This window comes from Gobius niger (genome assembly GCF_951799975.1).
Source record: "Gobius niger genome assembly, contig: SCAFFOLD_41, whole genome shotgun sequence".
Classification (NCBI taxonomy): Eukaryota; Metazoa; Chordata; class Actinopteri; order Gobiiformes; family Gobiidae; genus Gobius; species Gobius niger.
In genome coordinates, this window is record NW_027639175.1 from 126,504 (window position 1) to 152,964 (window position 26,461).

Here is a 26,461-nt window from a genome sequence, read left to right on the forward strand (position 1 = left end):
AAGTAAAAAAATCTAAATCAAATCTTTATGATTCTGGTTTGTAAACACGACCAGATGTTCAGTAACTGTTTCTCCTCTGGCTGAAGCCGTGAATGCAGAGGATGAAGATCAAAGCGAGACACGAGACCTGACGGAAACCATGGACCTGGAGCGGGACCCGGAGCAGGACCTGGAGCGGGACCCGGACCCCGGCCCGGACCCCGGCCCGGACCCCGGCCTGGACCCCGGCCCGGACCCCGGCCTGGACCCCGGCCCGGACCCCGGCCTGGACCCCGGCCTGGACCCCGGCCTGGACCCCGGCCTGGACCCCGGCCTGGACCCCGGCCTGGACCCCGGCCTGGACCCCGGCCTGGACCCCGGCCTGGACCCCGGCCTGGACCCCGGCCTGGACTCTGCAGACTCTGTGGATCTGGACGACATGGAGGAGTACGAGGTCAGTCACTGAGAAGGAGAACGATAAGGAAAGATAAGGAATAATATATGACATTAATGAACTTAAACATTTACAGAAACTGAAGCTGATACTGAGGCTTTATCTGAGTCTGTCCTTCAGGACCTGAAAGATAATATTATTGAAGAATAATTTACTCACAGCTTCACTTACTTTACAGCTGCAGCTTGTGTTAGATACTCGTCATATCTATATCGTCTGTGTCGTTCATCATCTTAAAGGGAACATTATTTAATAATAATAATAATAATAATAATTATTATTATTATTATTATTATTATTATTATTATTATTACCAAGCGAACTTTCATGATAAAGTGTGTGTTTGATCTTTGACTCATAAACGTGTTTCACAATTTCATTCTTTCAGTCTGTGTTTCTGACGAGCAGCTTCAGAACTAAACAAATGTTCACTTTAATTCAAACGTCAGTGTTTCAGATTCAAACATCAGACGTTTCAGATTCAAACATCAGACGTTTCAGATTCAAACATCAATGTTTCAGATTCAAACATCAGTGTTTCAGATTCAAACATCAATGTTTCAGATTCAAACATCAATGTTTCAGATTCAAACATCAGTGTTTCAGATTCAAACATCAGTGTTTCAGATTCAAACATCAGACGTTTCAGATTCAAACATCAGTGTTTCAGATTCAAACATCAGTGTTTCAGATTCAAACATCAGTGTTTCAGATTCAAACATCAATGTTTCAGATTCAAACATCAATGTTTCAGATTCAAACATCAGTGTTTCAGATTCAAACATCAGTGTTTCAGATTCAAACATCAGTGTTTCAGATTCAAACGTCAGTGTTTCAGATTCAAACATCAGTGTTTCAGATTCAAACATCAGACGTTTCAGATTCAAACATCAATGTTTCAGATTCAAACATCAATGTTTCAGATTCAAACATCAGTGTTTCAGATTCAAACATCAATGTTTCAGATTCAAACGTCAGTGTTTCAGATTCAAACATCAGTGTTTCAGATTCAAACATCAGTGTTTCAGATTCAAACATCAGTGTTTCAGATTCAAACATCAATGTTTCAGATTCAAACATCAGACGTTTCAGATTCAAACATCAGTGTTTCAGATTCAAACATCAATGTTTCAGATTCAAACATCAGTGTTTCAGATTCAAACATCAGTGTTTCAGATTCAAACATCAATGTTTCAGATTCAAACATCAGACGTTTCAGATTCAAACATCAGACGTTTCAGATTCAAACATCAATGTTTCAGATTCAAACATCAGTGTTTCAGATTCAAACGTCAGTGTTTCAGATTCAAACATCAGACGTTTCAGATTCAAACATCAGTGTTTCAGATTCAAACATCAATGTTTCAGATTCAAACGTCAGTGTTTCAGATTCAAACGTCAGTGTTTCAGATTCAAACATCAATGTTTCAGATTCAAACATCAGTGTTTCAGATTCAAACATCAGTGTTTCGGATTCAAACATCAGTGTTTCAGATTCAAACATCAGACGTTTCAGATTCAAACATCAGTGTTTCAGATTCAAACATCAGACGTTTCAGATTCAAACATCAGACGTTTCAGATTCAAACATCAATGTTTCAGATTCAAACATCAATGTTTCAGATTCAAACATCAATGTTTCAGATTCAAACATCAATGTTTCAGATTCAAACATCAATGTTTCAGATTCAAACATCAATGTTTCAGATTCAAACATCAGACGTTTCAGATTCAAACATCAATGTTTCAGATTCAAACATCAATGTTTCAGATTCAAACATCAATGTTTCAGATTCAAACATCAATGTTTCAGATTCAAACATCAATGTTTCAGATTCAAACATCAGACGTTTCAGATTCAAACATCAGACGTTTCAGATTCAAACATCAATGTTTCAGATTCAAACATCAATGTTTCAGATTCAAACATCAATGTTTCAGATTCAAACATCAATGTTTCAGATTCAAACATCAGACGTTTCAGATTCAAACATCAGACGTTTCAGATTCAAACGTCAATGTTTCAGATTCAAACATCAATGTTTCAGATTCAAACATCAGTGTTTCAGATTCAAACATCAGTGTTTCGGATTCAAACATCAGTGTTTCAGATTCAAACATCAGACGTTTCAGATTCAAACATCAGACGTTTCAGATTCAAACATCAGTGTTTCAGATTCAAACATCAGACGTTTCAGATTCAAACATCAGACGTTTCAGATTCAAACATCAATGTTTCAGATTCAAACATCAATGTTTCAGATTCAAACATCAATGTTTCAGATTCAAACATCAATGTTTCAGATTCAAACATCAATGTTTCAGATTCAAACATCAATGTTTCAGATTCAAACATCAGACGTTTCAGATTCAAACATCAATGTTTCAGATTCAAACATCAGTGTTTCAGATTCAAACATCAGACGTTTCAGATTCAAACATCAGACGTTTCAGATTCAAACATCAATGTTTCAGATTCAAACATCAATGTTTCAGATTCAAACATCAATGTTTCAGATTCAAACATCAATGTTTCAGATTCAAACATCAGACGTTTCAGATTCAAACATCAGACGTTTCAGATTCAAACATCAATGTTTCAGATTCAAACGTCAGTGTTTCAGATTCAAACATCAGTGTTTCAGATTCAAACATCAGTGTTTCAGATTCAAACATCAGTGTTTCAGATTCAAACATCAGTGTTTCAGATTCAAACATCAATGTTTCAGATTCAAACATCAATGTTTCAGATTCAAACATCAATGTTTCAGATTCAAACATCAGTGTTTCAGATTCAAACATCAATGTTTCAGATTCAAACATCAATGTTTCAGATTCAAACATCAATGTTTCAGATTCAAACATCAATGTTTCAGATTCAAACATCAGTGTTTCAGATTCAAACATCAGACGTTTCAGATTCAAACATCAGTGTTTCAGATTCAAACATCAGTGTTTCAGATTCAAACATCAATGTTTCAGATTCAAACATCAGTGTTTCAGATTCAAACATCAGACGTTTCAGATTCAAACATCAGACGTTTCAGATTCAAACATCAGTGTTTCAGATTCAAACATCAGTGTTTCAGATTCAAACATCAGTGTTTCAGATTCAAACATCAGACGTTTCAGATTCAAACATCAGACGTTTCAGATTCAAACATCAGTGTTTCAGATTCAAACATCAATGTTTCAGATTCAAACATCAATGTTTCAGATTCAAGCATCAGTGTTTCAGATTCAAACATCAGACGTTTCAGATTCAAACATCAATGTTTCAGATTCAAACATCAATGTTTCAGATTCAAACATCAGTGTTTCAGATTCAAACATCAGACGTTTCAGATTCAAACATCAGTGTTTCAGATTCAAACATCAGTGTTTCGGATTCAAACATCAGTGTTTCAGATTCAAACATCAGACGTTTCAGATTCAAACATCAGTGTTTCAGATTCAAACATCAGACGTTTCAGATTCAAACATCAGACGTTTCAGATTCAAACATCAGTGTTTCAGATTCAAACATCAGACGTTTCAGATTCAAACATCAGTGTTTCAGATTCAAACATCAGTGTTTCAGATTCAAACATCAGACGTTTCAGATTCAAACATCAGACGTTTCAGATTCAAACATCAATGTTTCAGATTCAAACATCAATGTTTCAGATTCAAACATCAATGTTTCAGATTCAAACATCAATGTTTCAGATTCAAACATCAATGTTTCAGATTCAAACATCAATGTTTCAGATTCAAACATCAGACGTTTCAGATTCAAACATCAATGTTTCAGATTCAAACATCAGTGTTTCAGATTCAAACATCAGACGTTTCAGATTCAAACATCAATGTTTCAGATTCAAACATCAATGTTTCAGATTCAAACATCAATGTTTCAGATTCAAACATCAATGTTTCAGATTCAAACATCAATGTTTCAGATTCAAACATCAGACGTTTCAGATTCAAACATCAGACGTTTCAGATTCAAACGTCAATGTTTCAGATTCAAACATCAATGTTTCAGATTCAAACATCAGTGTTTCGGATTCAAACATCAGTGTTTCGGATTCAAACATCAGTGTTTCAGATTCAAACATCAGACGTTTCAGATTCAAACATCAGTGTTTCAGATTCAAACATCAGACGTTTCAGATTCAAACATCAGACGTTTCAGATTCAAACATCAATGTTTCAGATTCAAACATCAATGTTTCAGATTCAAACATCAATGTTTCAGATTCAAACATCAATGTTTCAGATTCAAACATCAATGTTTCAGATTCAAACATCAATGTTTCAGATTCAAACATCAGTGTTTCAGATTCAAACATCAGACGTTTCAGATTCAAACATCAAACGTTTCAGATTCAAACATCAATGTTTCAGATTCAAACATCAATGTTTCAGATTCAAACATCAATGTTTCAGATTCAAACATCAATGTTTCAGATTCAAACATCAGACGTTTCAGATTCAAACATCAGACGTTTCAGATTCAAACATCAATGTTTCAGATTCAAACGTCAGTGTTTCAGATTCAAACATCAGTGTTTCAGATTCAAACATCAGTGTTTCAGATTCAAACATCAGTGTTTCAGATTCAAACATCAGACGTTTCAGATTCAAACATCAGACGTTTCAGATTCAAACATCAATGTTTCAGATTCAAACATCAGTGTTTCAGATTCAAACATCAGTGTTTCAGATTCAAACATCAGTGTTTCAGATTCAAACATCAGTGTTTCAGATTCAAACATCAGACGTTTCAGATTCAAACATCAGACGTTTCAGATTCAAACATCAGTGTTTCAGATTCAAACATCAATGTTTCAGATTCAAACATCAATGTTTCAGATTCAAACATCAGTGTTTCAGATTCAAACATCAGACGTTTCAGATTCAAACATCAGTGTTTCAGATTCAAACATCAATGTTTCAGATTCAAACATCAATGTTTCAGATTCAAACATCAGACGTTTCAGATTCAAACATCAGACGTTTCAGATTCAAACATCAGTGTTTCAGATTCAAACATCAATGTTTCAGATTCAAACATCAGTGTTTCAGATTCAAACATCAGTGTTTCAGATTCAAACATCAATGTTTCAGATTCAAACATCAGACGTTTCAGATTCAAACATCAATGTTTCAGATTCAAACATCAATGTTTCAGATTCAAACATCAATGTTTCAGATTCAAACATCAATGTTTCAGATTCAAACATCAGTGTTTCAGATTCAAACATCAGACGTTTCAGATTCAAACATCAGACGTTTCAGATTCAAACATCAATGTTTCAGATTCAAACATCAATGTTTCAGCTTCAAACATCAATGTTTCAGATTCAAACATCAATGTTTCAGATTCAAACATCAATGTTTCAGATTCAAACATCAATGTTTCAGATTCAAACGTCAGTGTTTCAGATTCAAACATCAGACGTTTCAGATTCAAACATCAGTGTTTCAGATTCAAACATCAGTGTTTCAGATTCAAACATCAGTGTTTCAGATTCAAACATCAGACGTTTCAGATTCAAACATCAGACGTTTCAGATTCAAACATCAGTGTTTCAGATTCAAACATCAATGTTTCAGATTCAAACATCAATGTTTCAGATTCAAACATCAGTGTTTCAGATTCAAACATCAGACGTTTCAGATTCAAACATCAGTGTTTCAGATTCAAACATCAATGTTTCAGATTCAAACATCAATGTTTCAGATTCAAACATCAGACGTTTCAGATTCAAACATCAGACGTTTCAGATTCAAACATCAGTGTTTCAGATTCAAACATCAATGTTTCAGATTCAAACATCAGTGTTTCAGATTCAAACATCAGTGTTTCAGATTCAAACATCAATGTTTCAGATTCAAACATCAGACGTTTCAGATTCAAACATCAGACGTTTCAGATTCAAACATCAGTGTTTCAGATTCAAACATCAATGTTTCAGATTCAAACATCAATGTTTCAGATTCAAACATCAGTGTTTCAGATTCAAACATCAATGTTTCAGATTCAAACATCAGTGTTTCAGATTCAAACATCAGACGTTTCAGATTCAAACATCAGTGTTTCAGATTCAAACATCAGTGTTTCAGATTCAAACATCAATGTTTCAGATTCAAACATCAATGTTTCAGATTCAAACATCAATGTTTCAGATTCAAACATCAATGTTTCAGATTCAAACGTCAGTGTTTCAGATTCAAACATCAGTGTTTCAGATTCAAACATCAATGTTTCAGATTCAAACATCAGTGTTTCAGATTCAAACATCAGACGTTTCAGATTCAAACATCAGTGTTTCAGATTCAAACATCAGTGTTTCGGATTCAAACATCAGTGTTTCAGATTCAAACATCAGACGTTTCAGATTCAAACATCAGTGTTTCAGATTCAAACATCAGACGTTTCAGATTCAAACATCAGACGTTTCAGATTCAAACATCAGTGTTTCAGATTCAAACATCAGACGTTTCAGATTCAAACATCAGTGTTTCAGATTCAAACATCAGTGTTTCAGATTCAAACATCAGACGTTTCAGATTCAAACATCAGACGTTTCAGATTCAAACATCAATGTTTCAGATTCAAACATCAATGTTTCAGATTCAAACATCAATGTTTCAGATTCAAACATCAATGTTTCAGATTCAAACATCAATGTTTCAGATTCAAACATCAATGTTTCAGATTCAAACATCAGACGTTTCAGATTCAAACATCAATGTTTCAGATTCAAACATCAGTGTTTCAGATTCAAACATCAGACGTTTCAGATTCAAACATCAATGTTTCAGATTCAAACATCAATGTTTCAGATTCAAACATCAATGTTTCAGATTCAAACATCAATGTTTCAGATTCAAACATCAATGTTTCAGATTCAAACATCAGACGTTTCAGATTCAAACATCAGACGTTTCAGATTCAAACGTCAATGTTTCAGATTCAAACATCAATGTTTCAGATTCAAACATCAGTGTTTCGGATTCAAACATCAGTGTTTCGGATTCAAACATCAGTGTTTCAGATTCAAACATCAGACGTTTCAGATTCAAACATCAGACGTTTCAGATTCAAACATCAGTGTTTCAGATTCAAACATCAGACGTTTCAGATTCAAACATCAGACGTTTCAGATTCAAACATCAATGTTTCAGATTCAAACATCAATGTTTCAGATTCAAACATCAATGTTTCAGATTCAAACATCAATGTTTCAGATTCAAACATCAATGTTTCAGATTCAAACATCAATGTTTCAGATTCAAACATCAGTGTTTCAGATTCAAACATCAGACGTTTCAGATTCAAACATCAAACGTTTCAGATTCAAACATCAATGTTTCAGATTCAAACATCAATGTTTCAGATTCAAACATCAATGTTTCAGATTCAAACATCAATGTTTCAGATTCAAACATCAGACGTTTCAGATTCAAACATCAGACGTTTCAGATTCAAACATCAATGTTTCAGATTCAAACGTCAGTGTTTCAGATTCAAACATCAGTGTTTCAGATTCAAACATCAGTGTTTCAGATTCAAACATCAGTGTTTCAGATTCAAACATCAGACGTTTCAGATTCAAACATCAGACGTTTCAGATTCAAACATCAATGTTTCAGATTCAAACATCAGTGTTTCAGATTCAAACATCAGTGTTTCAGATTCAAACATCAGTGTTTCAGATTCAAACATCAGTGTTTCAGATTCAAACATCAGACGTTTCAGATTCAAACATCAGACGTTTCAGATTCAAACATCAGTGTTTCAGATTCAAACATCAATGTTTCAGATTCAAACATCAATGTTTCAGATTCAAACATCAGTGTTTCAGATTCAAACATCAGACGTTTCAGATTCAAACATCAGTGTTTCAGATTCAAACATCAATGTTTCAGATTCAAACATCAATGTTTCAGATTCAAACATCAGACGTTTCAGATTCAAACATCAGACGTTTCAGATTCAAACATCAGTGTTTCAGATTCAAACATCAATGTTTCAGATTCAAACATCAGTGTTTCAGATTCAAACATCAGTGTTTCAGATTCAAACATCAATGTTTCAGATTCAAACATCAGACGTTTCAGATTCAAACATCAATGTTTCAGATTCAAACATCAATGTTTCAGATTCAAACATCAATGTTTCAGATTCAAACATCAATGTTTCAGATTCAAACATCAGTGTTTCAGATTCAAACATCAGACGTTTCAGATTCAAACATCAGACGTTTCAGATTCAAACATCAATGTTTCAGATTCAAACATCAATGTTTCAGCTTCAAACATCAATGTTTCAGATTCAAACATCAATGTTTCAGATTCAAACATCAATGTTTCAGATTCAAACATCAATGTTTCAGATTCAAACGTCAGTGTTTCAGATTCAAACATCAGACGTTTCAGATTCAAACATCAGTGTTTCAGATTCAAACATCAGTGTTTCAGATTCAAACATCAGTGTTTCAGATTCAAACATCAGACGTTTCAGATTCAAACATCAGACGTTTCAGATTCAAACATCAGTGTTTCAGATTCAAACATCAATGTTTCAGATTCAAACATCAATGTTTCAGATTCAAACATCAGTGTTTCAGATTCAAACATCAGACGTTTCAGATTCAAACATCAGTGTTTCAGATTCAAACATCAATGTTTCAGATTCAAACATCAATGTTTCAGATTCAAACATCAGACGTTTCAGATTCAAACATCAGACGTTTCAGATTCAAACATCAGTGTTTCAGATTCAAACATCAATGTTTCAGATTCAAACATCAGTGTTTCAGATTCAAACATCAGTGTTTCAGATTCAAACATCAATGTTTCAGATTCAAACATCAGACGTTTCAGATTCAAACATCAGACGTTTCAGATTCAAACATCAGTGTTTCAGATTCAAACATCAATGTTTCAGATTCAAACATCAATGTTTCAGATTCAAACATCAGTGTTTCAGATTCAAACATCAATGTTTCAGATTCAAACATCAGTGTTTCAGATTCAAACATCAGACGTTTCAGATTCAAACATCAGTGTTTCAGATTCAAACATCAGTGTTTCAGATTCAAACATCAATGTTTCAGATTCAAACATCAATGTTTCAGATTCAAACATCAATGTTTCAGATTCAAACATCAATGTTTCAGATTCAAACGTCAGTGTTTCAGATTCAAACATCAGTGTTTCAGATTCAAACATCAATGTTTCAGATTCAAACATCAGTGTTTCAGATTCAAACATCAGTGTTTCAGATTCAAACATCAGTGTTTCAGATTCAAACATCAGACGTTTCAGATTCAAACATCAGTGTTTCAGATTCAAACATCAGTGTTTCAGATTCAAACATCAGTGTTTCAGATTCAAACATCAGTGTTTCAGATTCAAACATCAGTGTTTCAGATTCAAACATCAATGTTTCAGATTCAAACATCAGACGTTTCAGATTCAAACATCAGACGTTTCAGATTCAAACATCAATGTTTAAGATTCAAACATCAGTGTTTCAGATTCAAACATCAGTGTTTCAGATTCAAACATCAGTGTTTCAGATTCAAACATCAATGTTTCAGATTCAAACATCAATGTTTCAGATTCAAACATCAGTGTTTCAGATTCAAACATCAGACGTTTCAGATTCAAACATCAATGTTTAAGATTCAAACATCAGTGTTTCAGATTCAAACATCAGACGTTTCAGATTCAAACATCAGACGTTTCAGATTCAAACATCAATGTTTCAGATTCAAACATCAATGTTTCAGATTCAAACATCAGTGTTTCAGATTCAAACATCAATGTTTCAGATTCAAACATCAATGTTTCAGATTCAAACATCAGTGTTTCAGATTCAAACATCAATGTTTCAGATTCAAACATCAGTGTTTCAGATTCAAACATCAGACGTTTCAGATTCAAACATCAGTGTTTCAGATTCAAACATCAGTGTTTCAGATTCAAACATCAATGTTTCAGATTCAAACATCAATGTTTCAGATTCAAACATCAATGTTTCAGATTCAAACATCAATGTTTCAGATTCAAACGTCAGTGTTTCAGATTCAAACATCAGTGTTTCAGATTCAAACATCAATGTTTCAGATTCAAACATCAGTGTTTCAGATTCAAACATCAGTGTTTCAGATTCAAACATCAGTGTTTCAGATTCAAACATCAGACGTTTCAGATTCAAACATCAGTGTTTCAGATTCAAACATCAGTGTTTCAGATTCAAACATCAGTGTTTCAGATTCAAACATCAGTGTTTCAGATTCAAACATCAGTGTTTCAGATTCAAACATCAATGTTTCAGATTCAAACATCAGACGTTTCAGATTCAAACATCAGACGTTTCAGATTCAAACATCAATGTTTAAGATTCAAACATCAGTGTTTCAGATTCAAACATCAGTGTTTCAGATTCAAACATCAGTGTTTCAGATTCAAACATCAATGTTTCAGATTCAAACATCAATGTTTCAGATTCAAACATCAGTGTTTCAGATTCAAACATCAGACGTTTCAGATTCAAACATCAATGTTTAAGATTCAAACATCAGTGTTTCAGATTCAAACATCAGACGTTTCAGATTCAAACATCAGACGTTTCAGATTCAAACATCAATGTTTCAGATTCAAACATCAATGTTTCAGATTCAAACATCAGTGTTTCAGATTCAAACATCAGACGTTTCAGATTCAAACATCAATGTTTCAGATTCAAACATCAGTGTTTCAGATTCAAACATCAGTGTTTCAGATTCAAACATCAGACGTTTCAGATTCAAACATCAGACGTTTCAGATTCAAACATCAGTGTTTCAGATTCAAACATCAATGTTTCAGATTCAAACATCAATGTTTCAGATTCAAACATCAGTGTTTCAGATTCAAACATCAGACGTTTCAGATTCAAACATCAGTGTTTCAGATTCAAACATCAATGTTTCAGATTCAAACATCAATGTTTCAGATTCAAACATCAGACGTTTCAGATTCAAACATCAGACGTTTCAGATTCAAACATCAGTGTTTCAGATTCAAACATCAATGTTTCAGATTCAAACATCAGTGTTTCAGATTCAAACATCAGTGTTTCAGATTCAAACATCAATGTTTCAGATTCAAACATCAGACGTTTCAGATTCAAACATCAGACGTTTCAGATTCAAACATCAGTGTTTCAGATTCAAACATCAATGTTTCAGATTCAAACATCAATGTTTCAGATTCAAACATCAGTGTTTCAGATTCAAACATCAATGTTTCAGATTCAAACATCAGTGTTTCAGATTCAAACATCAGACGTTTCAGATTCAAACATCAGTGTTTCAGATTCAAACATCAGTGTTTCAGATTCAAACATCAATGTTTCAGATTCAAACATCAATGTTTCAGATTCAAACATCAATGTTTCAGATTCAAACATCAATGTTTCAGATTCAAACGTCAGTGTTTCAGATTCAAACATCAGTGTTTCAGATTCAAACATCAATGTTTCAGATTCAAACATCAGTGTTTCAGATTCAAACATCAGTGTTTCAGATTCAAACATCAGTGTTTCAGATTCAAACATCAGACGTTTCAGATTCAAACATCAGTGTTTCAGATTCAAACATCAGTGTTTCAGATTCAAACATCAGTGTTTCAGATTCAAACATCAGTGTTTCAGATTCAAACATCAGTGTTTCAGATTCAAACATCAATGTTTCAGATTCAAACATCAGTGTTTCAGATTCAAACATCAGACGTTTCAGATTCAAACATCAATGTTTAAGATTCAAACATCAGTGTTTCAGATTCAAACATCAGTGTTTCAGATTCAAACATCAGTGTTTCAGATTCAAACATCAATGTTTCAGATTCAAACATCAATGTTTCAGATTCAAACATCAGTGTTTCAGATTCAAACATCAGTGTTTCAGATTCAAACATCAGTGTTTCAGATTCAAACATCAATGTTTAAGATTCAAACATCAGTGTTTCAGATTCAAACATCAGTGTTTCAGATTCAAACATCAGACGTTTCAGATTCAAACATCAATGTTTCAGATTCAAACATCAATGTTTCAGATTCAAACATCAGTGTTTCAGATTCAAACATCAGACGTTTCAGATTCAAACATCAGACGTTTCAGATTCAAACATCAATGTTTCAGATTCAAACATCAATGTTTCAGATTCAAACATCAATGTTTCAGATTCAAACATCAATGTTTCAGATTCAAACATCAGTGTTTCAGATTCAAACATCAGTGTTTCAGATTCAAACATCAGACGTTTCAGATTCAAACATCAATGTTTCAGATTCAAACATCAGACGTTTCAGATTCAAACGTCAGACGTTTCAGATTCAAACATCAATGTTTCAGATTCAAACATCAATGTTTCAGATTCAAACATCAGACGTTTCAGATTCAAACATCAGACGTTTCAGATTCAAACATCAATGTTTCAGATTCAAACGTCAGTGTTTCAGATTCAAACATCAGACGTTTCAGATTCAAACATCAGTGTTTCAGATTCAAACATCAGTGTTTCAGATTCAAACATCAGACGTTTCAGATTCAAACATCAGTGTTTCAGATTCAAACATCAGACGTTTCAGATTCAAACATCAGACGTTTCAGATTCAAACATCAGTGTTTCAGATTCAAACATCAGTGTTTCAGATTCAAACATCAATGTTTCAGATTCAAACATCAGTGTTTCAGATTCAAACGTCAGTGTTTCAGATTCAAACATCAGTGTTTCAGATTCAAACATCAATGTTTCAGATTCAAACATCAATGTTTCAGATTCAAACATCAGTGTTTCAGATTCAAACATCAGTGTTTCAGATTCAAACATCAATGTTTCAGATTCAAACATCAGTGTTTCAGATTCAAACATCAGTGTTTCAGATTCAAACATCAGTGTTTCAGATTCAAACATCAATGTTTCAGATTCAAACATCAATGTTTCAGATTCAAACATCAATGTTTCAGATTCAAACATCAGTGTTTCAGATTCAAACATCAGACGTTTCAGATTCAAACATCAGACGTTTCAGATTCAAACGTCAATGTTTCAGATTCAAACATCAGTGTTTCAGATTCAAACATCAGACGTTTCAGATTCAAACGTCAATGTTTCAGATTCAAACATCAATGTTTCAGATTCAAACGTCAATGTTTCAGATTCAAACATCAGTGTTTCAGATTCAAACATCAGTGTTTCAGATTCAAACGTCAATGTTTCAGATTCAAACGTCAGTGTTTCAGATTCAAACATCAGTGTTTCAGATTCAAACATCAGACGTTTCAGATTCAAACATCAGTGTTTCAGATTCAAACATCAGACGTTTCAGATTCAAACATCAGTGTTTCAGATTCAAACGTCAGACGTTTCAGATTCAAACATCAATGTTTCAGATTCAAACATCAGTGTTTCAGATTCAAACATCAGTGTTTCAGATTCAAACATCAATGTTTAAGATTCAAACATCAGACGTTTCAGATTCAAACATCAGTGTTCAAGATTCAAACATCAATGTTTCAGATTCAAACATCAGTGTTTCAGATTCAAACATCAATGTTTAAGATTCAAACATCAGACGTTTCAGATTCAAACATCAGTGTTTAAGATTCAAACATCAATGTTTCAGATTCAAACATCAGTGTTTCAGATTCAAACATCAATGTTTCAGATTCAAACATCAGACGTTTCAGATTCAAACATCAGTGTTTCAGATTCAAACATCAGACGTTTCAGATTCAAACATCAATGTTTCAGATTCAAACATCAGTGTTTCAGATTCAAACATCAGACGTTTCAGATTCAAACATCAATGTTTCAGATTCAAACATCAATGTTTAAGATTCAAACATCAGACGTTTCAGATTCAAACATCAATGTTTCAGATTCAAACATCAGTGTTTCAGATTCAAACATCAATGTTTCAGATTCAAACATCAGACGTTTCAGATTCAAACATCAGATGTTTCAGATTCAAACATCAGACGTTTCAGATTCAAACATCAGTGTTTCAGATTCAAACATCAATGTTTCAGATTCAAACATCAATGTTTCAGATTCAAACATCAGTGTTTCAGATTCAAACATCAATGTTTCAGATTCAAACATCAGTGTTTCAGATTCAAACATCAATGTTTCAGATTCAAACATCAGTGTTTCAGATTCAAACATCAGTGTTTCAGATTCAAACATCAGTGTTTCAGATTCAAACGTCAATGTTTCAGATTCAAACGTCAGTGTTTCAGATTCAAACATCAATGTTTCAGATTCAAACATCAGACGTTTCAGATTCAAACATCAATGTTTCAGATTCAAACATCAGACGTTTCAGATTCAAACATCAATGTTTAAGATTCAAACATCAGTGTTTCAGATTCAAACATCAGTGTTTCAGATTCAAACATCAGTGTTTCAGATTCAAACATCAGTGTTTCAGATTCAAACATCAGACGTTTCAGATTCAAACATCAATGTTTCAGATTCAAACATCAGTGTTTCAGATTCAAACATCAATGTTTCAGATTCAAACATCAATGTTTCAGATTCAAACATCAATGTTTCAGATTCAAACATCAATGTTTCAGATTCAAACATCAATGTTTCAGATTCAAACATCAGACGTTTCAGATTCAAACATCAGACGTTTCAGATTCAAACATCAGTGTTTCAGATTCAAACATCAATGTTTCAGATTCAAACATCAGTGTTTCAGATTCAAACATCAATGTTTCAGATTCAAACATCAGTGTTTCAGATTCAAACATCAGTGTTTCAGATTCAAACATCAGTGTTTCAGATTCAAACATCAGACGTTTCAGATTCAAACATCAGTGTTTCAGATTCAAACATCAGTGTTTCAGATTCAAACATCAGTGTTTCAGATTCAAACATCAGTGTTTCAGATTCAAACATCAGTGTTTCAGATTCAAACATCAGTGTTTCAGATTCAAACATCAGACGTTTCAGATTCAAACATCAATGTTTCAGATTCAAACATCAGTGTTTCAGATTCAAACATCAATGTTTCAGATTCAAACATCAATGTTTCAGATTCAAACATCAATGTTTCAGATTCAAACATCAATGTTTCAGATTCAAACATCAATGTTTCAGATTCAAACATCAGACGTTTCAGATTCAAACATCAGACGTTTCAGATTCAAACATCAGTGTTTCAGATTCAAACATCAATGTTTCAGATTCAAACATCAGTGTTTCAGATTCAAACATCAATGTTTCAGATTCAAACATCAGTGTTTCAGATTCAAACATCAGTGTTTCAGATTCAAACATCAGTGTTTCAGATTCAAACATCAGACGTTTCAGATTCAAACATCAGTGTTTCAGATTCAAACATCAGTGTTTCAGATTCAAACATCAGTGTTTCAGATTCAAACATCAGTGTTTCAGATTCAAACATCAGTGTTTCAGATTCAAACATCAGTGTTTCAGATTCAAACATCAATGTTTCAGATTCAAACATCAGACGTTTCAGATTCAAACATCAGACGTTTCAGATTCAAACATCAATGTTTCAGATTCAAACATCAGTGTTTCAGATTCAAACATCAGTGTTTCAGATTCAAACATCAATGTTTCAGATTCAAACATCAATGTTTCAGATTCAAACATCAGTGTTTCAGATTCAAACATCAGACGTTTCAGATTCAAACATCAATGTTTAAGATTCAAACATCAGTGTTTCAGATTCAAACATCAGACGTTTCAGATTCAAACATCAGACGTTTCAGATTCAAACATCAATGTTTCAGATTCAAACATCAATGTTTCAGATTCAAACATCAGTGTTTCAGATTCAAACATCAGACGTTTCAGATTCAAACATCAATGTTTCAGATTCAAACATCAGTGTTTCAGATTCAAACATCAGTGTTTCAGATTCAAACATCAGACGTTTCAGATTCAAACATCAGACGTTTCAGATTCAAACATCAGTGTTTCAGATTCAAACATCAATGTTTCAGATTCAAACATCAATGTTTCAGATTCAAACATCAGTGTTTCAGATTCAAACATCAGACGTTTCAGATTCAAACATCAGTGTTTCAGATTCAAACATCAATGTTTCAGATTCAAACATCAATGTTTCAGATTCAAACATCAGACGTTTCAGATTCAAACATCAGACGTTTCAGATTCAAACATCAGTGTTTCAGATTCAAACATCAATGTTTCAGATTCAAACATCAGTGTTTCAGATTCAAACATCAGTGTTTCAGATTCAAACATCAATGTTTCAGATTCAAACATCAGACGTTTCAGATTCAAACATCAGACGTTTCAGATTCAAACATCAGTGTTTCAGATTCAAACATCAATGTTTCAGATTCAAACATCAATGTTTCAGATTCAAACATCAGTGTTTCAGATTCAAACATCAATGTTTCAGATTCAAACATCAGTGTTTCAGATTCAAACATCAGACGTTTCAGATTCAAACATCAGTGTTTCAGATTCAAACATCAGTGTTTCAGATTCAAACATCAATGTTTCAGATTCAAACATCAATGTTTCAGATTCAAACATCAATGTTTCAGATTCAAACATCAATGTTTCAGATTCAAACGTCAGTGTTTCAGATTCAAACATCAGTGTTTCAGATTCAAACATCAATGTTTCAGATTCAAACATCAGTGTTTCAGATTCAAACATCAGTGTTTCAGATTCAAACATCAGTGTTTCAGATTCAAACATCAGACGTTTCAGATTCAAACATCAGTGTTTCAGATTCAAACATCAGTGTTTCAGATTCAAACATCAGTGTTTCAGATTCAAACATCAGTGTTTCAGATTCAAACATCAGTGTTTCAGATTCAAACATCAATGTTTCAGATTCAAACATCAGTGTTTCAGATTCAAACATCAGACGTTTCAGATTCAAACATCAATGTTTAAGATTCAAACATCAGTGTTTCAGATTCAAACATCAGTGTTTCAGATTCAAACATCAGTGTTTCAGATTCAAACATCAATGTTTCAGATTCAAACATCAATGTTTCAGATTCAAACATCAGTGTTTCAGATTCAAACATCAGTGTTTCAGATTCAAACATCAGTGTTTCAGATTCAAACATCAATGTTTAAGATTCAAACATCAGTGTTTCAGATTCAAACATCAGTGTTTCAGATTCAAACATCAGACGTTTCAGATTCAAACATCAATGTTTCAGATTCAAACATCAATGTTTCAGATTCAAACATCAGTGTTTCAGATTCAAACATCAGACGTTTCAGATTCAAACATCAATGTTTCAGATTCAAACATCAGTGTTTCAGATTCAAACATCAGACGTTTCAGATTCAAACATCAGACGTTTCAGATTCAAACATCAATGTTTCAGATTCAAACATCAATGTTTCAGATTCAAACATCAATGTTTCAGATTCAAACATCAATGTTTCAGATTCAAACATCAGTGTTTCAGATTCAAACATCAGTGTTTCAGATTCAAACATCAGACGTTTCAGATTCAAACATCAATGTTTCAGATTCAAACATCAGACGTTTCAGATTCAAACGTCAGACGTTTCAGATTCAAACATCAATGTTTCAGATTCAAACATCAATGTTTCAGATTCAAACATCAGACGTTTCAGATTCAAACATCAGACGTTTCAGATTCAAACATCAATGTTTCAGATTCAAACGTCAGTGTTTCAGATTCAAACATCAGACGTTTCAGATTCAAACATCAGTGTTTCAGATTCAAACATCAGTGTTTCAGATTCAAACATCAGACGTTTCAGATTCAAACATCAGTGTTTCAGATTCAAACATCAGACGTTTCAGATTCAAACATCAGACGTTTCAGATTCAAACATCAGTGTTTCAGATTCAAACATCAGTGTTTCAGATTCAAACATCAATGTTTCAGATTCAAACATCAGTGTTTCAGATTCAAACGTCAGTGTTTCAGATTCAAACATCAGTGTTTCAGATTCAAACATCAATGTTTCAGATTCAAACATCAATGTTTCAGATTCAAACATCAGTGTTTCAGATTCAAACATCAGTGTTTCAGATTCAAACATCAGTGTTTCAGATTCAAACATCAATGTTTCAGATTCAAACATCAGTGTTTCAGATTCAAACATCAGTGTTTCAGATTCAAACATCAGTGTTTCAGATTCAAACATCAATGTTTCAGATTCAAACATCAATGTTTCAGATTCAAACATCAATGTTTCAGATTCAAACATCAGTGTTTCAGATTCAAACATCAGACGTTTCAGATTCAAACATCAGACGTTTCAGATTCAAACGTCAATGTTTCAGATTCAAACATCAGTGTTTCAGATTCAAACATCAGACGTTTCAGATTCAAACGTCAATGTTTCAGATTCAAACATCAATGTTTCAGATTCAAACATCAATGTTTCAGATTCAAACATCAGTGTTTCAGATTCAAACATCAGTGTTTCAGATTCAAACGTCAATGTTTCAGATTCAAACGTCAGTGTTTCAGATTCAAACATCAGACGTTTCAGATTCAAACATCAGTGTTTCAGATTCAAACATCAGACGTTTCAGATTCAAACATCAGTGTTTCAGATTCAAACGTCAGACGTTTCAGATTCAAACATCAATGTTTCAGATTCAAACATCAGTGTTTCAGATTCAAACATCAGTGTTTCAGATTCAAACATCAATGTTTAAGATTCAAACATCAGACGTTTCAGATTCAAACATCAGTGTTTAAGATTCAAACATCAATGTTTCAGATTCAAACATCAGTGTTTCAGATTCAAACATCAATGTTTAAGATTCAAACATCAGACGTTTCAGATTCAAACATCAGTGTTTAAGATTCAAACATCAATGTTTCAGATTCAAACATCAGTGTTTCAGATTCAAACATCAATGTTTCAGATTCAAACATCAGACGTTTCAGATTCAAACATCAGTGTTTCAGATTCAAACATCAGACGTTTCAGATTCAAACATCAATGTTTCAGATTCAAACATCAGTGTTTCAGATTCAAACATCAGACGTTTCAGATTCAAACATCAATGTTTCAGATTCAAACATCAATGTTTAAGATTCAAACATCAGACGTTTCAGATTCAAACATCAATGTTTCAGATTCAAACATCAGTGTTTCAGATTCAAACATCAATGTTTCAGATTCAAACATCAGACGTTTCAGATTCAAACATCAGATGTTTCAGATTCAAACATCAGACGTTTCAGATTCAAACATCAGTGTTTCAGATTCAAACATCAATGTTTCAGATTCAAACATCAATGTTTCAGATTCAAACATCAGTGTTTCAGATTCAAACATCAATGTTTCAGATTCAAACATCAGTGTTTCAGATTCAAACATCAATGTTTCAGATTCAAACATCAGTGTTTCAGATTCAAACATCAGTGTTTCAGATTCAAACATCAGTGTTTCAGATTCAAACGTCAATGTTTCAGATTCAAACGTCAGTGTTTCAGATTCAAACATCAATGTTTCAGATTCAAACATCAGACGTTTCAGATTCAAACATCAATGTTTCAGATTCAAACATCAGACGTTTCAGATTCAAACATCAATGTTTAAGATTCAAACATCAGTGTTTCAGATTCAAACATCAGTGTTTCAGATTCAAACATCAGTGTTTCAGATTCAAACATCAGTGTTTCAGATTCAAACATCAGACGTTTCAGATTCAAACATCAATGTTTCAGATTCAAACATCAGTGTTTCAGATTCAAACATCAATGTTTCAGATTCAAACATCAATGTTTCAGATTCAAACATCAATGTTTCAGATTCAAACATCAATGTTTCAGATTCAAACATCAATGTTTCAGATTCAAACATCAGACGTTTCAGATTCAAACATCAGTGTTTCAGATTCAAACATCAGACGTTTCAGATTCAAACATCAGTGTTTCAGATTCAAACATCAGTGTTTCAGATTCAAACATCAGACGTTTCAGATTCAAACATCAGTGTTTAAGATTCAAACATCAATGTTTCAGATTCAAACATCAATGTTTCAGATTCAAACATCAATGTTTCAGATTCAAACATCAATGTTTCAGATTCAAACATCAATGTTTCAGATTCAAACATCAATGTTTCAGATTCAAACATCAGACGTTTCAGATTCAAACATCAGTGTTTCAGATTCAAACATCAGACGTTTCAGATTCAAACATCAATGTTTCAGATTCAAACATCAGTGTTTCAGATTCAAACATCAGTGTTTCAGATTCAAACATCAGTGTTTCAGATTCAAACATCAGTGTTTCAGACCCGGGTCTGACCTGAGTCAGTTTCCTCGTACCTTCAGGATGGAGAACAGTGCGTTAAAGTTGCCCAGTCCAAATCATCACTTACTGTATAAATGATGGGTGTTCCACAGGGCTCCATGCTGGGGCCGCTGCTCTTCCCTGCTCCGGTGCCCATTAACAACTTTTACAATTTTACAATCAAGCAATAAAAACATGAACAAAAAGCGTCTCTAGCGCCGCATAGTGGTGGGTTTTTATAATGATGTTATTGTGTCTCTAGCGCCGCATAGTGGTGAGTTTATATAATGATGTTATTGTCTCTCTAGCGCCGCATAGTGGTGGGTTTATATAATGATGTTATTGTCTCTAGCGCCGCATAGTGGTGAGTTTATATAATGATGTTATTGTCTCTAGCGCCGCATAGTGGTGAGTTTATATAATGATGTTATTGTGTCTCTAGCGCCGCATAGTGGTGGGTTTATATAATGATGTTATTGTCTCTAGCGCCGCATAGTGGTGAGTTTATATAATGATGTTATTGTGTCTCTAGCGCCGCATAGTGGTGAGTTTATATAATGATGTTATTGTGTCTCTAGCGCCGCATAGTGGTGAGTTTATATAATGATGTTATTGTGTCTCTAGCGCCGCATAGTGGTGAGTTTATATAATGATGTTATTGTCTCTAGCGCCGCATAGTGGTGAGTTTATATAATGATGTTATTGTCTCTAGCGCCGCATAGTGGTGAGTTTATATAATGATGTTATTGTCTCTAGCGCCGCATAGTGGTGGGTTTATATAATGATGTTATTGTCTCTCTAGCGCCGCATAGTGGTGAGTTTATATAATGATGTTATTGTCTCTAGCGCCGCATAGTGGTGGGTTTATATAATGATGTTATTGTTTCTCTAGCGCCGCATAGTGGTGAGTTTATATAATGATGTTATTGTCTCTCTAGCGCCGCATAGTGGTGGGTTTATATAATGATGTTATTGTCTCTAGCGCCGCATAGTGGTGAGTTTATATAATGATGTTATTGTCTCTAGCGCCGCATAGTGGTGGGTTTATATAATGATGTTATTGTCTCTAGCGCCGCATAGTGGTGGGTTTATATAATGATGTTATTGTCTCTAGCGCCGCATAGTGGTGGGTTTATATAATGATGTTATTGTCTCTCTAGCGCCGCATAGTGGTGGGTTTATATAATGATGTTATTGTGTCTCTAGCGCCGCATAGTGGTGGGTTTATATAATGATGTTATTGTGTCTCTAGCACCGCATAGTGGTGAGTTTATATAATGATGTTATTGTCTCTAGCGCCGCATAGTGGTGAGTTTATATAATGATGTTATTGTCTCTCTAGCGCCGCATAGTGGTGGGTTTATATAATGATGTTATTGTCTCTAGCGCCGCATAGTGGTGAGTTTATATAATGATGTTATTGTCTCTAGCGCCGCATAGTGGTGGGTTTATATAATGATGTTATTGTCTCTAGCGCCGCATAGTGGTGGGTTTATATAATGATGTTATTGTCTCTAGCGCCGCATAGTGGTGGGTTTATATAATGATGTTATTGTCTCTCTAGCGCCGCATAGTGGTGGGTTTATATAATGATGTTATTGTGTCTCTAGCGCCGCATAGTGGTGGGTTTATATAATGATGTTATTGTGTCTCTAGCACCGCATAGTGGTGGGTTTATATAATGATGTTATTGTGTCTCTAGCGCCGCATAGTGGTGAGTTTATATAATGATGTTATTGTCTCTAGCGCCGCATAGTGGTGAGTTTATATAATGATGTTATTGTGTCTCTAGCGCCGCATAGTGGTGAGTTTATATAATGATGTTATTGTCTCCAGCGCCGCATAGTGGTGAGTTTATATAATGATGTTATTGTGTCTCTAGCGCCGCATAGTGGTGAGTTTATATAATGATGTTATTGTGTCTCTAGCGCCGCATAGTGGTGAGTTTATATAATGATGTTATTGTGTCTCTAGCGCCGCATAGTGGTGAGTTTATATAATGATGTTATTGTGTCTCTAGCGCCGCATAGTGGTGAGTTTATATAATGATGTTATTGTGTCTCTAGCGCCGCATAGTGGTGAGTTTATATAATGATGTTATTGTGTCTCTAGCGCCGCATAGTGGTGAGTTTATATAATGATGTTATTGTCTCTCTAGCGCCGCATAGTGGTGGGTTTATATAATGATGTTATTGTTTCTCTAGCGCCGCATAGTGGTGAGTTTATATAATGATGTTATTGTTTCTCTAGCGCCGCATAGTGGTGAGTTTATATAATGATGTTATTGTCTCTCTAGCGCCGCATAGTGGTGGGTTTATATAATGATGTTATTGTCTCTAGCGCCGCATAGTGGTGGGTTTATATAATGATGTTATTGTCTCTAGCGCCGCATAGTGGTGGGTTTATATAATGATGTTATTGTCTCTAGCGCCGCATAGTGGTGGGTTTATATAATGATGTTATTGTCTCTCTAGCGCCGCATAGTGGTGAGTTTATATAATGATGTTATTGTGTCTCTAGCGCCGCATAGTGGTGGGTTTATATAATGATGTTATTGTGTCTCTAGCACCGCATAGTGGTGAGTTTATATAATGATGTTATTGTGTCTCTAGCGCCGCATAGTGGTGAGTTTATATAATGATGTTATTGTCTCCAGCGCCGCATAGTGGTGAGTTTATATAATGATGTTATTGTGTCTCTAGCGCCGCATAGTGGTGAGTTTATATAATGATGTTATTGTGTCTCTAGCGCCGCATAGTGGTGAGTTTATATAATGATGTTATTGTGTCTCTAGCGCCGCATAGTGGTGAGTTTATATAATGATGTTATTGTCTCTAGCGCCGCATAGTGGTGAGTTTATATAATGATGTTATTGTCTCTAGCGCCGCATAGTGGTGAGTTTATATAATGATGTTATTGTGTCTCTAGCGCCGCATAGTGGTGAGTTTATATAATGATGTTATTGTCTCTAGCGCCGCATAGTGGTGAGTTTATATAATGATGTTATTGTCTCTAGCGCCGCATAGTGGTGAGTTTATATAATGATGTTATTGTGTCTCTAGCGCCGCATAGTGGTGGGTTTTATAATGATGTTATTGTCTCTAGCGCCGCAATAGTGGTGAGTTTATATAATGATGTTATTGTGTCTCTAGCGCCGCATAGTGGTGAGTTTATATAATGATGTTATTGTGTCTCTAGCGCCGCATAGTGGTGAGTTTATAAAATGATGTTATTGTCTCTAGCGCCGGCATAGTGGTGAGTTATATAATGATGTTATTGTCTCTAGCGCCGCATAGTGGTGAGTTATATAATGATGTTATTGTCTCTAGCGCGCATAGTGGTGAGTTTATATAATGATGTTATTGTGCTCTCTAGCGCCGCATAGTGGTGAGTTTATATAATGATGTTATTGTCTCTCTAGCGCCGCATAGTGGTGAGTTTATATAATGATGTTATTGTCTCTAGCGCCGCATAGTGGTGAGTTTTATATAATGATGTTATTGTGTCTCTAGCGCCGCATAGTGGTGGGTTATATAATGATGTTATTGTGTCTCTAGCGCCGCTAGGGTGGGTATATAATGATGTTATTGTCTCCAGCGCCGCATAGTGGTGAGTTTATATAATGATGTTATTGTGTCTCTAGCGCCCCATAGTGGTGAGTTTATATAATGATGTTATTGTGTCTCTAGCGCCGCATAGTGGTGAGTTTATATAATGATGTTATTGTGTCTCTAGCGCCGCATAGTAGTGGGTTTATATAATGATGTTATTGTGTCTCTAGCGCCGCATAGTGGTGAGTTTATATAATGATGTTATTGTGTCTCTAGCGCCGCATAGTGGTGGGTTTATATAATGATGTTATTGTCTCTCTAGCGCCGCATAGTGGTGGGTTTATATAATGATGTTCTTGTGTCTCTAGCGCCGCATAGTGGTGGCGTTTATATAATGATGTTATTGTGGTCTCTAGCGCCGCATAGTGGTAGAGTTTATATAATGATGTTATTGTCTCTAGCGCCGCATAGTGGTGGGTTTATATAATGATGTTGATTGTCTCTAGCGCCGCATAGTGGTGAGTTTATATAATGATGTTATGTGTCTCCTAGCGCCGCATAGTGGTGAGTTTATATAATGATGTTATTGTCTCTCTAGCGCCGCATAGTGGTGAGGTTTATATAATGATGTTATTGTGTCTCTAGCGCCGCATAGTGGTGGGTTTATATAATGATGTTATTGTGTCTCTAGCGCCGCATAGTGGTGAGTTTATATAATGATGTTATTGTGTCTCTAGCGCCGCATAGTGGTGAGTTTAATATAATGATGTTATTGTCTCTCTAGCGCCGCATAGTGGTGAGTTTATATAATCGGTGTTATTGTGTCTCTAGCGCCGCATAGTGGTGGGTTTATATAATGATGTTATTGTGTCTCTAGCGCCGCATAGTGGTGGGTTTATATTATGATGTTATTGTCTCTAGCGCCGCATAGTGGTGAGTTTATATAATGATGTTATTGTCTCTAGCGCCGCATAGTGGTGAGTTTATATAATGATGTTATTGTGTTTCTAGCGCCGCATAGTGGTGAGTTTATATAATGATGTTATTGTCTCTAGCGCCGCATAGTGGTGAGTTTTATATAATGATGTTATTGTGTTTCTAGCGCCGCATAGTGGTGAGTTTATATAATGATGTTATTGTCTCTAGCGCCGCATAGTGGTGAGTTTATATAATGATGTTATTTTCTCTAGCGCCGCATAGTGCGTGGGTTTATATAATGATGTTATTGTGTCTCTAGCGCCGCATAGTTGGTGAGTTTATATAATGATGTTATTGTCTCTCTAGCGCCGCATAGTGGTGAGTTTATATAATGATGTTATTGTGTCTCTAGCGCCGCATAGTGGTGAGTTTATATAATGATGTTATTGTGTCTCTAGCGCCGCATAGTGGTGAGTTTATATAATGATGTTATTGTCTCTAGCGCCGCATAGTGGTGGGTTTATATAATGATGTTATTGTGTCTCTAGCGCCGCATAGTGGTGAGTTTATATAATGATGTTATTGTCTCTCTAGCGCCGCATAGTGGTGAGTTTATATAATGATGTTATTGTCTCTAGCGCCGCATAGTGGTGGGTTTATATAATGATGTTATTGTCTCTCTAGCGCCGCATAGTGGTGGGTTTATATAATGATGTTATTGTCTCTCTAGCGCCGCATAGTGGTGGGTTTTATATAATGATGTTATTGTCTCTAGCGCCGCATAGTGTGTGAGTTTATATAATGATGTTATTGTGTCTCTAGTGCCGCATAGTGGTGAGTTTATATAATGATGTATTGTCTCTAGCGCCGCATAGTGGTGAGTTTATATAATGATGTTATTGTCTCTCTAGCGCCGCATAGTGGTGAGTTTATATAATGATGTTATTGTGTCTCTAGCGCCGCATAGTGGTGAGTTTATATAATAATGTTATTGTGTCTCTAGTGCCGCATAGTGGTGAGTTTATATAATGATGTTATTGTCTCTCTAGCGCCGCATAGTGTGAGTTTATATAATGATGTTATTGTCTCTAGCGCCGCATAGTGGTGAGTTTATATAATGATGTTATTTGTCTCTAGCGCCGCATAGTGGTGAGTTTATATAATGATGTTATTGTCTCTCTAGCGCCGCATAGTGGTGAGTTTATATAATGATGTTATTGTGTCTCTAGCGCCGCATAGTGGTGAGTTTA

The 26,461-nt window shown here is 34.6% G+C and overlaps 1 protein-coding gene across 4 annotated transcripts in view; it reads left to right on the forward strand.

The window, feature by feature from the left end:
• Window positions 1-330: 330 nt before the first annotated feature.
• Window positions 331-26,461, forward strand: part of ppip5k1b (diphosphoinositol pentakisphosphate kinase 1b) — a 101,673-nt gene continuing 75,542 nt past the window's right edge. For all 4 annotated transcript variants that reach the window (XM_079583253.1, XM_079583254.1, XM_079583255.1 and 1 more), the window contains exon 1: window positions 331-433. In XM_079583253.1, the coding sequence (XP_079439379.1) occupies window positions 419-433 (15 nt within the window). In that variant the 5' untranslated portion in view covers window positions 331-418. The remainder of the gene's footprint in view (window positions 434-26,461) is intronic.